Source organism: Kwoniella shandongensis, chromosome 1 (assembly GCF_008629635.2).
Source record: "Kwoniella shandongensis chromosome 1, complete sequence".
Lineage (NCBI taxonomy): Eukaryota > Fungi > Basidiomycota > Tremellomycetes > Tremellales > Cryptococcaceae > Kwoniella > Kwoniella shandongensis.
The window spans coordinates 1,693,023-1,704,553 of NC_089287.1; the positions used below are offsets into that span (position 1 = coordinate 1,693,023).

General features: G+C 50.4%; 4 protein-coding genes across 4 annotated transcripts; 2 read left to right on the forward strand and 2 right to left on the reverse strand.

Moving 5' to 3' along the window:
• Positions 1-18: 18 nt before the first annotated feature.
• CI109_100609 (uncharacterized protein) lies at positions 19-1,503 on the forward strand (the record flags this gene model as incomplete). Its single annotated transcript, XM_032004630.1, has 8 exons — positions 19-40; positions 151-264; positions 384-490; positions 571-596; positions 653-748; positions 818-1,026; positions 1,248-1,369; positions 1,444-1,503. The coding sequence occupies 8 exons, from the start codon at positions 19-21 to the stop codon at positions 1,501-1,503; spliced, it is 756 nt and encodes a 251-aa protein (XP_031861108.1).
• A 119-nt stretch (positions 1,504-1,622) lies between these two features.
• CI109_100610 (uncharacterized protein) lies at positions 1,623-3,328 on the reverse strand (the record flags this gene model as incomplete). The annotated part of the gene is made up of 5 exons (XM_032004629.1): positions 1,623-1,734; positions 1,854-2,035; positions 2,149-2,700; positions 2,793-3,072; positions 3,207-3,328. 5 exons carry the CDS (start codon positions 3,326-3,328, stop codon positions 1,623-1,625), a joined length of 1,248 nt encoding a protein of 415 aa, XP_031861107.1.
• Positions 3,329-3,797: 469 nt separating this feature from the next.
• CI109_100611 (uncharacterized protein) lies at positions 3,798-6,065 on the reverse strand (the record flags this gene model as incomplete). Its single annotated transcript, XM_032004628.1, has 6 exons — positions 3,798-5,071; positions 5,120-5,195; positions 5,248-5,370; positions 5,430-5,451; positions 5,515-5,520; positions 5,578-6,065. The coding sequence occupies 6 exons, from the start codon at positions 6,063-6,065 to the stop codon at positions 3,798-3,800; spliced, it is 1,989 nt and encodes a 662-aa protein (XP_031861106.1).
• A 2,420-nt stretch (positions 6,066-8,485) lies between these two features.
• Positions 8,486-11,291, forward strand: CI109_100612 (uncharacterized protein; the record flags this gene model as incomplete). The annotated part of the gene is made up of 11 exons (XM_032004627.1): positions 8,486-8,488; positions 8,553-8,807; positions 8,867-9,025; positions 9,087-9,262; positions 9,321-9,564; positions 9,629-9,827; positions 9,885-10,030; positions 10,082-10,165; positions 10,225-10,655; positions 10,723-10,851; positions 10,919-11,291. 11 exons carry the CDS (start codon positions 8,486-8,488, stop codon positions 11,289-11,291), a joined length of 2,199 nt encoding a protein of 732 aa, XP_031861105.1.
• Positions 11,292-11,531: the final 240 nt, after the last annotated feature.

Here is an 11,531-nt window from a genome sequence, read left to right on the forward strand (position 1 = left end):
ACCAACGCTTATACCAACATGTCCGTTTACGTTGGAGAATGTGAGTAGTCCTCTCCAGTCGCAGGCGGTGCATTGTCCCAGAAACACACCCAAATACACATTCCCGCTCGCTAGTAGGACCAATCTGATTCTACCTCCTTTTTCCCATAGCTCGAGGCGAATTACTCGCATGGTTGAACGACCTGCTCCAACCCACCGTGATTACGAAACTAGAACAATGTGGAACTGGTAGCGTCTATTGTCAGATCATCGATTCGATATACGGTACGTCCACCTCCCACCGAAGTAACGAATTCCCACCACAACCTTCATCGAGGGTTATGACTTCGTGACTGGGAAGGAAGGGAAAGCTGATCAATGTAATTCTGGTCTGGGTGGAGTAGGAGACGTACCCATGAACCGAGTAAAGTTTAATGCCAAGATGGAATACGAATATTTGGACAACTTTAAGATCCTCCAAAAAGCTTTCAACGCACATAGGATCGACAAGGTGGGTCAAGACACTGGTAGCCCGGAGCAATGGAAACTGTAAGGGAGGTACTAATGATGGTCTTCTTTCGTTGGTTCTAGCCTATACCCGTCGACAGATTGGTCAAGTGAGTCGTCAAGCGTTTCTTTCCATGAAGCCAGCCAGCTAATTCTCCCATATTAGGTGCAAGATGCAAGACAACCTCGAATTCTTACAGTGGATGAAGAAATATTGGGACATGCACAGTCGTGGTGAAGGCTACGATGCGCAAGGACGAGCGTGAGTGGACGAACAGGGTCGACTGCCTCAGTACAATCGCATCACTAACGCCACCTCTCCCAAACGCAGAGGCGGCCTCATCCCCTCCAACCCTGCCCCATCAACATCACGAACAACTTCCGCCCGAGCACCAGGTAGCTTCGCTCGTGCCCCTGCAGCTGGAGCTCGAACGGTCTCGTCGGCTTCTTCGGCCCAGGTCGCGGCTATGCAAGCTAGAGTGGCGGAGATTGAGGCGCATAGTGAGGGATTGTTGAAGGAACGGGATTTCTACTTTGATAGTGAGTCGCAAGCCGTCTATGCCGGGGATAGGGTCTCGCTATGTGTTCGGCTGGGAGCCGTTCCCTCGAAGGAGGGACTTATAAGAGGAATTAAGAGGACCAACTCCGCAGTACGGGACAAAAACTTTCCGTTCGATGGGAGGAGAACGGCGAGGGAGAACACGCAGAGCGACGATGCTGTCCTCGCAGCCAATGCTAATTGCACACCCAAACCCCCACAGAACTCCGAAGCATCGAACTCATCGTCCAAGAACGAACAGCAGTCGAGGGTATCACTCAAGAAGAGAGCGATGTGATGGCCAAGATCCAGGAGATCTTATATGCCACTATTGAAGGTTTCGAGGTGAGTCCGGTGGCCACCTTGTCGTGTTTTGTGACTCTGCTTGGTGCTGAGCTGATTGATTAACCATGATATAGGTTCCGGAAGGAGAGGAAGAGGGTGCGGAGCAAAGACCTGATGAGGAGGAGACGTTCTAGATGATTGACATATAACTCGTTCTGCTTTGCATGTGCATACCCTCATGCTGCGCCGCGGGTCTACCATTTAAGACCGCCCTTTGATATAGTCTAACATGGAATCGTGACCTGTCGGTGGCTCAGAGCGATATGGACCCCATTCCTTCTCCTTTCGTGCCCCATGCTATCACGTAGTGCTCCAGTACCAATCTGAGTTCTTCGATCTCATCCAGGAATTCCAACTTGGATATACTAAGCAAGTGAAGGGGGGTTCAGTCAGTATTGGTCTTCTTCAGCACAGATTCTGCCAGTCATGCGTTGTGTCCAATGACTAGCCCGCTGCACTGTTTTTGTTGTGAAGTACTACTCACCGATGTAATTCGTTTGGATCGATACATTCTTCTCTCACTTGCCAGAGTGTTTTTGCCCCTGCTTCTGTGAATCGACTTGGTGTCGAACCTGACCCACTATCCGAATGTGATGCGAGGAAACGATCTGCCTGGGATTGTGGTGTCGTGAAGGGTATCGAGCCCGGTATTGACAGATTACGCGACTACCACACAATCCAAGAACAACGATCAGCTCAAATACTTCATTCTGACCATAGTCCAGTTCCAATTGATATTGATTTTTAAGGGGCAGGGGGCCAATTGGATGAACACTCACCGCCAAATTCCTCTTCATGACATTCCCAAAACTATCGCCTAATCCTACCATCTCATAAACCACCCCTACACAACGTTCAAACTCGTTCCCAAACCAACTGATTACCGCTTCCGAATCTCCTGGTGGCATATACGGGAACAGACATTCTGCCAAGAAGAGTGTCGGTAAAGTTGGATCGAGATGAGGTAAGAGGGTAGAAGTGAGGATTTCGGAGATGGTTTGTTCGTTGTTGTTGTTGTTAGACGAGGAAGAGGAAGAGGAAGAAGGGGAGGGACGTAGATCGAGTGGGAGTAAGAGGTAATTTTGCGATTGGAGGGAGGTACCGCCCTGGGATATCGTGAAGGGTGGTGTTGTAGTTGCGGTAGGATTCGGTGGGGCCATGGTCATTGGTGTGGTGAGGGAGTCGGATGTAGTTCTGGGAGAGGTGGATTTCGGCTTCGTAAGATATTGGGATAGTTTTCTTGATCGAGCGATACGTTGAGCTTTTGGCGAAGTAAGATGTGGGAAGTCAATCTCTACGTATTTCGCCAAGCTTGGTGGTTGTGCTCGGGACTAGACAATAGAGTCAGAAATCCAAGCAATTAGTAAGTAATCCCTCTTATAGTCAGAGACCATAGTGATGGGGAAGACACCGGATAACCCACCATCAATCTCCAAAACCTCGTATCGCTCCCAGCTCCCAAGCTCACAATCTGTTTCTCAGCCCCTCCACCCTGGTTCTGATCCAAAAACTTGTCGATAAGGAGATCTATGCCCCGTGTTCTATGATGTGTACCGACATTTATAAGCGGCGGTTTACGAGATGAGGGACCACCACCAATACCGCCGGCGTGGACGTGGGCTTGGGCGTCGGTGGATGAGAGACGGGGTTTGTAAAGAAGTGACACGAATGGGTCGGGAAGATAGCCTGCGTTGGTCGCAGAGCTGGCATGGCGATAGTAGAAGTCGCAGGCGTTAGCGATATCGAAGAATGGTAGGCGAGATGATAACAGGGGTAACTCAATGATATTGTGACAGCAATGAACTGGAGGGAGGGTTAACCACGACGCAACACTCACAGTCGGGATGAAGCTGCATCATCATCAGTCAACCTGATCGCATCGTCAGGATCGGGTCGAAGACCAGCTCGGTCGTTCCCATTACCCTGCGGCAAGCGGGAAGGCATCCGAGGAGGTAACATGCTTTTCAAGTTTTGTTATTGTCCAGTCATGAATTTAGGAGACAGATCACAATTGTAACGCGGATGGAGTGAATGGAGTGATGGACTTCCTCCACATCTCGAGCCAAAACAAGTTGGTTGCCGATCTTCCCCTTCGTGGCGGTGGCACTAGACTGGACATGATCAAGTTACAATGGAACAATCGTGAATATGCATGTCATTCGTTAACCTTCCTCGTCCGAACTTTCGTCTGCAAATCTGTTTGTGTACATATAAGACTACTAAGTGAGATAGTTTCTGATGGTATTGATATTACTGTGTATACAGTGAGGGGAGCTACAACATGAATCATGAATCGGGGGGATGGACCGCTCAGCAGTCGAAAATGTACAAGCAGTGGTATAAGTTGCGGCGGTGATAAGCGCAGTATGAGATGGTCGTGATAGGGGTCACAAGCGTAGGATGATGACACAGACATAAAAGAGTCGGCTTACTCCCTTCCATAATCACCATCGCTGCCCTTCAAAATCCTTTCGAAAGGATGTTGATCGACAAACTTGACACTTGCACTAGGCAGACCTTGATCTTCATGCTTGTAATCTCCCACACCAACCAACTGCAAGCCCAGACCGTTCAACGGTGCCTCGCTACCTCTTCGACTAGCGATAGTCCTCATACTCCCTCCGTAAGACAGAAGGGGAGGTTTCGCTCGAGGACTGCAGTACGGGCTTGAGCTGATTGACGTTCGACGTTCTTGTCGAGTTTGCGCAATGGTTGATGGCTTGGAGAATGCTCGAGGGGGGGTCGCAGCTGGGGCAGCGGGGATGACGGTCTGCTTGGTGTAGGTTGGGAAGGAGAATCCCGATTGGTAGATACCCGGAGAGATTGTGCTGGGTTCGATCGGCGAGTCATCGCTGAGTGCGGAGAATGGTTGAGTTGCGTTATGAGTCCCAAACATGTAACCCGTTCCAGCGAAGCCATCAGGTAACGAGACGGGGTGGCTGATCAGTCGCGGCGTGTTGTCCTGATACGACGAGTCGAAATTTCCAGCGAGATCGGCGAGCCCTCTTCTGGGAGCCCAGGGGCTCGAGTCGTTGTCGTAGTGGACAGGTATGGTCTGACCGTTATCTTTGGAATTCGGCAGTGGGATATTGGCAGGGGAAATTCCGTTCGATGAACCGGGAGAGAATGGAGAGAAGAGCATAGCCGAAGGAGGTTCACCCTGAACACTGCGTGTCCTAGCATGTTGTTGTGTGACTCGAATTGGGATCGGAATCGATGTGGTATTGGCTGGAGCAGATTGGGGCACCTCCATTGAGGACTTACGGGAAGCGACTTCCTGAAAGCTCGCAGGCAAGGCCATCGAGAGGTCTTTCGAGATGTCCAATGGCTGATGAGACACCGGGATAGAGGATCGTCTGTTGTGTTCCAGTCCGCGGGGACTGAAGTCATTCGTAACAGTCGTAGGCGAAATCTGATCAGGAAAGGAGAAATTGGGAACATATTCTACTTGCAACGAAGATGCCACCCGCGGAGGAAAGACGAACGGTCTATCCTCATGGACATCCGGTAGGAGGCGATGTTGGTATGGGTCTGGAGTCGAGTGGAACTCCAAACTCCTTTCCGAGGATGTGGGCGACATCTCTTCGTCTTGCACGGTCTGCGTACTAGCTCGACGTCGAGATTGCGATGGACGAGGTGGCACACGTCGCTTGAAGTTGATGATATCTTCCTGAGGTGAATCTCGGCGTAAGAAGGGGTGAGCTGTCGTGTTTGTCAGCGCAGGTCACTTATAGGAAAGGATGCACTGACACCAGGTACTGGCATCTGGGTCGCATATCCCCCTTTCGACATTGCGAAGACTCAACTTGCGGTTGAAGCCATAAATCTACAATCAGGTGTCAGCGGGAAGGACGTTGGGCATACAAAGGAAGACCCACGTTCAGCTGTCGGGAAAAACTTGCAAATCTGCTTTGCTTGTATACAACTGGCAGTATCTTGTCGGCGAGCTCTTCAGGGCTCTCGATGATGATAGTCTCGCCTGTCTCATCCCAGCGAATGATCTGCAAGGTCGTCCATAAGTCTTTCTGCTATCACTAAGAGACCTTACACTCTCACTCACGTATTGGTACTCTGGCTGCTCTCTGGGTGAGCGCACCACGGTCAGCACAAGAGCCTGGCTTTTGGTTACGACAACTTCAACTTACAGGAGCCTATAGTGTCTGTCCGTCAGCTGTGCTCAATCGTCGGATAACTGCACGCTCACTCACGCATACAGCTTTGTCAGGAAAGATTCCTGTTTCCCATCCACCTTCTTCGGTGCTCTAGGCTTCTTCGCAGGTGTAGACCGTTTTGGAGCGACAACAGCCGGGTTGTAAAAGGGATCCACTTCTGTGGGCCCGACCTTCGGTGTTGAGTTGAAATAGACCTGTTGAGATTGCTGTTGATTTCCAATAACGAGTCGAGGCACATTACCTTGATGGCTACCTTGAAACAGCGAGAGCAAGGGCCGTTCTCCCCTTTGCAATGCAGGAGTAGGGGGCGGAAAGCTGTCCGAGGGCAGGATGCCGAATCCTGCAGTGGTCGGTGATGGATCGGGAGAGACGTAGGGTCTTGATTGTGAGATAGGAGGTTTCGATTGCCACGCGGAGGACGTGTATGCCGTGAAAAAGGCAGGAGGTGGCGGATAGGAAGCAGCATGAGGTATGATCGCTTGGTTTGATTCCCTTGGCGCCGGCGGTAAGTAGTGAGAAGACATAGTCGATGTTGGCCTACGCTATGACAGAATGTGTTATAGTAGAACTTCTGATCAGATGGCCGCAACAAGACAGGAAGGAACACCCACCGATGACTTAATGAGGATACAGCAGGTGTCTCCGAGGTAATTATGACCGCAGTCGTAAGTCGCTTCAGTCGGGAAGCAACGTTGTATCGCAGATTAGTCAGATATTCGCTAGATCCCAGTCCGGCTTTGATTTGATATGATTCTAGATTCAATGGTAGGAAGATGGAAAGAAAGAAGAAGCAAAAAAGGGAGAAAACAACACAGAAAACAGAAGTAAGTGAAGAAAGAATCGTCTCCAACCCTGCATCACACCCGATCGCAACACTCCCATTTCCCCATGTCATCCCTAGAAGATCAGGAGAAATCATGAAAGGAGGTGCTGAAGAAAGGAGGTGACAGCGGGTACGGCCGTGGTTGCGGTTACGGTCGAGTTGACTTGACTCACCTGTGCTTTGTGCCACAGACCAAGATCCGTATTTGGTGCTATTCGGGCATGTCAGGCGATGAGCCCGTGACAGAGTGTGATATAAAATTCACAACTCCAGCTCGAAAGTTGAGAGGTAGAGGGATGAGCCAGTGCAATTGATCACCGAGAGATGGTGAACAAAGGGGAATGATGGACGACCGGCAAGGTGAGTGGAGGTGTGGCAAGGGGGTGGCAAAAGATGAAAGGATGGGAGAGTGACGGTGGTAGTGTTAAGGTAGGTTAGAGTGGGTGTGAGTCGTGTCAGGACAACGAGGACATTTTGAGGTAATATGGATCAGGTGGGACGATGCGAGTTGAGTCAGCTTAAGGGGGAATGAGTTTTCTCAAAGTTGGTGGGGTGGGTATGCATTTAATATAACTTATCTTTTCATTTATTTCGGCTGTTGACCTGCTCCGAGCACAATCCTGTTTTGCCGAGGCGGGAGTGCTCGGGTCGACGGCCAAGATGAGTGACACGACCACACGACACACAACCACACGGACATGGTATGGAGAGATCAGCGTATGACTTAAAAGCGCTCATCGATGTCATATGAAACAACCCCCCTTTCCCTGTCCAATTACCCCGAGCGAGAACAATATACCTCTTTTGGACTGTTGTGGTGTGTGATAAGTCATTGCCGATCAAACTATCCGTTTCAACACGATCAAAGCGCGAGGTACTCCACTACGGAAGACAGGCGAGAGGCGCGAGAGGAGCTAGTAGGTCTTGGCAGTGTCGATGGCGATGAGTGTGGGCGTCTTCGGACGATGCAAGTCCGAGATCTGGTGCACGACAACATGAGAGGCAAGTCAACCACGTTCATGTACCGCATTGTCACATTTTCAGCATGTAGTTTATTGATCGTAACAATACCATCAGCACTGGAAATTTGTTGTCAGCATTAGCGCATAGAGACGACCCTGTTCGAGCGTTGCCGTTTTGGAGCAAGGGAGTGACGACCGATATAGGTCAAATTCGATGAGAGAGGACCTGTACCCTTCAGGAGGAGGCACAATCTGATACGGTGCGGAGATTCGAGCCATTCGTATCAAGGACGAGTTGAGTCAACCATCGGAAATGCCGCAGTACGCCCTCGAGAGACCGTGCTCTGAAGTGTGACATGATGAGGTGATCACCTGCATTAACATGATCCGGGGGGTGTACAATTGTATGAAGGCATGCGTGTCGGGCTCCGCTATCATATGCTGAAGTAGCTGTTCCGATAAAGCCGTGTTTCATCTCCTCAACTATATGACGATAACGCCCTCTCCGTCTTACTCGTTGATGCGCCCCGACGTTGAGTAATCGGTGATAGAGTTAGACGTCAGCCACCTGCTGTGGCCGTCGGCTCGGGCTTGTGGCGTCGTCGGCATTTGTCAGCGATTCGGTCATGAACAGCTCAGTAGACTGCTCCAACAATACTGATAGGGAAAAGGGGGGTCGACAACAAATCTACGCTTGGGATGACGAACTTGATTGTCTGATTTAGCACGCTTCGTAGATCTTCCAGTCGCGGTTGCGTGCGCTTCGTACTGCCCACCCAGGGGCATACCGCGGGCCGGTAATTCTGCTTCTGGTATGCTGCCACGTTTTGCGTCAATCACATTGGTGACTGACCTGCTCATATGCTGGCTGTTGGTCACAGCAATCTGATTGCATCCCCTCGACGCCAGAGGTGGAGGTCCGAGCGCAAAGAGTGATCTTTAGATGGATGGAATCATTAAATATTTGCTACCTCAGCCACCCGATTTTCGCGTCGTCGCGTACGTTGAACGATTTCCTGAATTTAGGACGCGTAAATCTCATGTTCATCTTCTCATCTTTCGTTTCCTTGTGCTCATCTTATCTATCTTCATCCGCTTGGTCTTACCTTATCACTGATCTGATCTCACACCCTATCTTCGACTCCTCAACGCAAACAACATGGTACGCTCATAATGCGACATAAGGTTTTCTGGGCCTAGCTGATGAGTACCCCCTGGTCTCCTAGGAACAAGGTCGTGTCTGGGCCGTCGGTGTGCTGGAAGGCGACACACGACGAGACACCCCCTCAGAGGTCGAGAGACTCTTCTACGATTTCCTCAGCGGATTCCGAATCGGAGGTCAATTCACATATCGAGATGCGCTTCGATCCGCTCTGCTGTTGCACCACCATACGTTGGAGGTGAGGATGGAGGATATGATTGCTTGGAACGAGGAATTGGCGCAGAAGATACACGAACAGCCAGGAGAAATGATCCCTCTCGTGAGTGTCTGACGTGGAGTCATTCCCGGACTCTGCATCGAAGCTGACACCTTCCACAGCTCGAATCTGCTCTGTTGCGTCTCGCTAGACTGCTCCTCCACCCCACCAACGACGGCACCCAGGCTGGTCAATCAAGCACTGCTGCGTTGGAAGCTATCCCCGACATGCAAGTGACTATCAAGAGCGAGATGAACTTGCTCAAGTTCAGGGACTTGACAGTGAGTCTACACATCCGGTGGAATCTTGAAGGCGGAGAGTTGAGGCTGACTCGGCGCCCAGGCAAACACCCTCACAACCCTTGTACGACTTCCTGGTATCGTCATCAATGCTTCTCAACTGTCGTCTAGAGCAACAGAGCTGCACCTTCAATGCAAGGGATGCCGATCCGTCAAATCAGTGAAAGTAGCTAGCACCCTCGGAGGCGAAAGAGCAGCTTTGCCCAGGCGATGTGATGCGTGAGTGTATAGTCAGGTGTGAGGCAAGTCTTCGCAGCAAAGCTGACACGGTCCACAGTCCCGCACCAGAAGGCCAAAGCAAGGACTGTCCCCTCGACCCCTATGTGATTCTCCACGACAGATGTCGCTTCGTTGACCAGCAAACTATCAAGCTGCAAGAAGCACCCGATGCGGTTCCCGTTGGAGAATTGCCCCGTCATATGATGCTTCATGCGGAGAGATACCTTACTGGACGTGTCGTTCCCGGTTCAAGAATCATCGCTACTGGTATTTACTCAACCTTCGCACCTTCGAACAAATCTGTGAGTGTTTCGTCTGCCAAAACTAGGTCAACGGCACAGTGCTGATTCAACTCGGGATCCATAGCAAAAGACCTCAGGTGCACCTGCGCTGCGACAACCATATCTTAGGATTCTCGGTATTGAGCACGACACCACTGCCTCAACACCTGGGTCTCGTGTATTCTCGCCCGAGGAGGAAGAGGAGTATCAACAGCTCGCGAGGAGTGATGGACTGTACGAGCGTTTCGCCAACAGTGTTGCACCAAGTATCTACGGCAACCTTGGTGAGTTAGCTATGGAGTGACAGTGTCGGGGCATGGCTGATGTGAGAACGATACTAGATATCAAGAAGGCCGTTACCTGTTTGCTGATGGGTGGTAGCAAGAAGATCTTGCCTGATGGAATGAGATTACGAGGGGATATCAACGTGCTGCTATTAGGTGATCCTGGTACGGCCAAATCGCAATTGCTCAAATTCGTAGAAAAGGTGAATAGGCTCTATAATTCTTGAAATTATCGCTGAACAATTGTTTCGTAGGTGTCACCAGTGTCTGTTTACACTTCAGGAAAGGGTTCTTCGGCTGCTGGTCTGACCGCTTCGGTTCAGCGTGATCCTGTATCGGTGAGTGTGACTCGATCAGCTGTGGACCGTCGAAAACGGTAACTAACTTTGATTCGCAGCGAGAGTTCTACCTGGAAGGAGGTGCTATGGTCCTTGCAGATGGTGGTGTGGTGTGCATCGATGAGTTTGACAAGATGAGGGACGAAGACCGAGTTGCGATCCACGAAGCAATGGAACAACAGACCATCTCTATCGCCAAAGCTGGTATCACTACTATCCTCAACTCTCGAACATCCGTTTTGGCGGCTGCGAACCCCGTCTTTGGTCGGTATGACGATATGAAGTCACCGGGAGAAAACATCGATTTCCAAACCACCATCTTGTCTCGATTCGATATGATCTTCATTGTGAAAGATGAGCACAACGAGGCGAGAGATAGAACGATCGCCAAGCACGTCATGAACATCCACATGAACCGACAGAACGAGAATGAAGCGGTGGGAGAGATCGATATTGACAAGATGAAGAAATACGTGGCGTACTGCAAGTCGTGAGTGTGACGACATGTTTCAAACAACCAGGTCAGAGACGATCACTGATAATGTTCGGTAACACAGGCGATGCGCACCGAGACTGAGTGCGGAGGCGGCAGAGATGTTAAGTTCTCACTTTGTGGGACTGAGAAAAGAGGTCGCACAAGTAGAGCGAGACAACGACGAGAGAAGCTCGATCCCGATCACTGTTCGGTGAGTTAGAGAAATCTGGCCCAATTACATCCGACAAGTTGTATTCTGACGAGTGACCCTTTTGTAGACAACTCGAAGCCATCATCCGTATCTCTGAATCACTAGCCAAGATCACACTCTCCACCCGAGTCTTACCTCATCATGTCGAAGAATCCATCCGTCTCTTCAAATTCTCAACCATGAATGCCGTTTCCATCGGCTCCGGCGTCGAAGGACTTTCCCGAACCGAGCTCAATGACGAGATTGACAAGATTGAGAAGGAGCTCAAGAGGAGATTACCGATCGGTTGGTCAACAAGTTATCAATCTCTCGTGAGAGAATTTGTCAGCGGTCAAGGGTATTCTCAGCATGCGTTGGAGAGATGTTTGTATGTCATGGAGAAGAGGGAGGTGGTCAAGTTTACAGGGATGAAGAAGGTCGTGCAGAGAATCGGCGTTTAGGCCCAATGAAAACGTGTCAGCGCCTGGTGCGCGAACCGTGTGATCGCGAGTCGACTGTCTGTGTTTGACGAGGCGGGCAGGAGGTTGGTAGGGGTTTCTTAGGGTACCGTTATATTCTGGTTCAGCTCGTACCTTATCGGATAGGGTTTGATAATATTTTGTACTTTACTTCAGCATGCAAATGAGATTTTGCAGATCGGACCAAGCGCAAAACAGACGAGGCAGTGCAAAAGTCATATG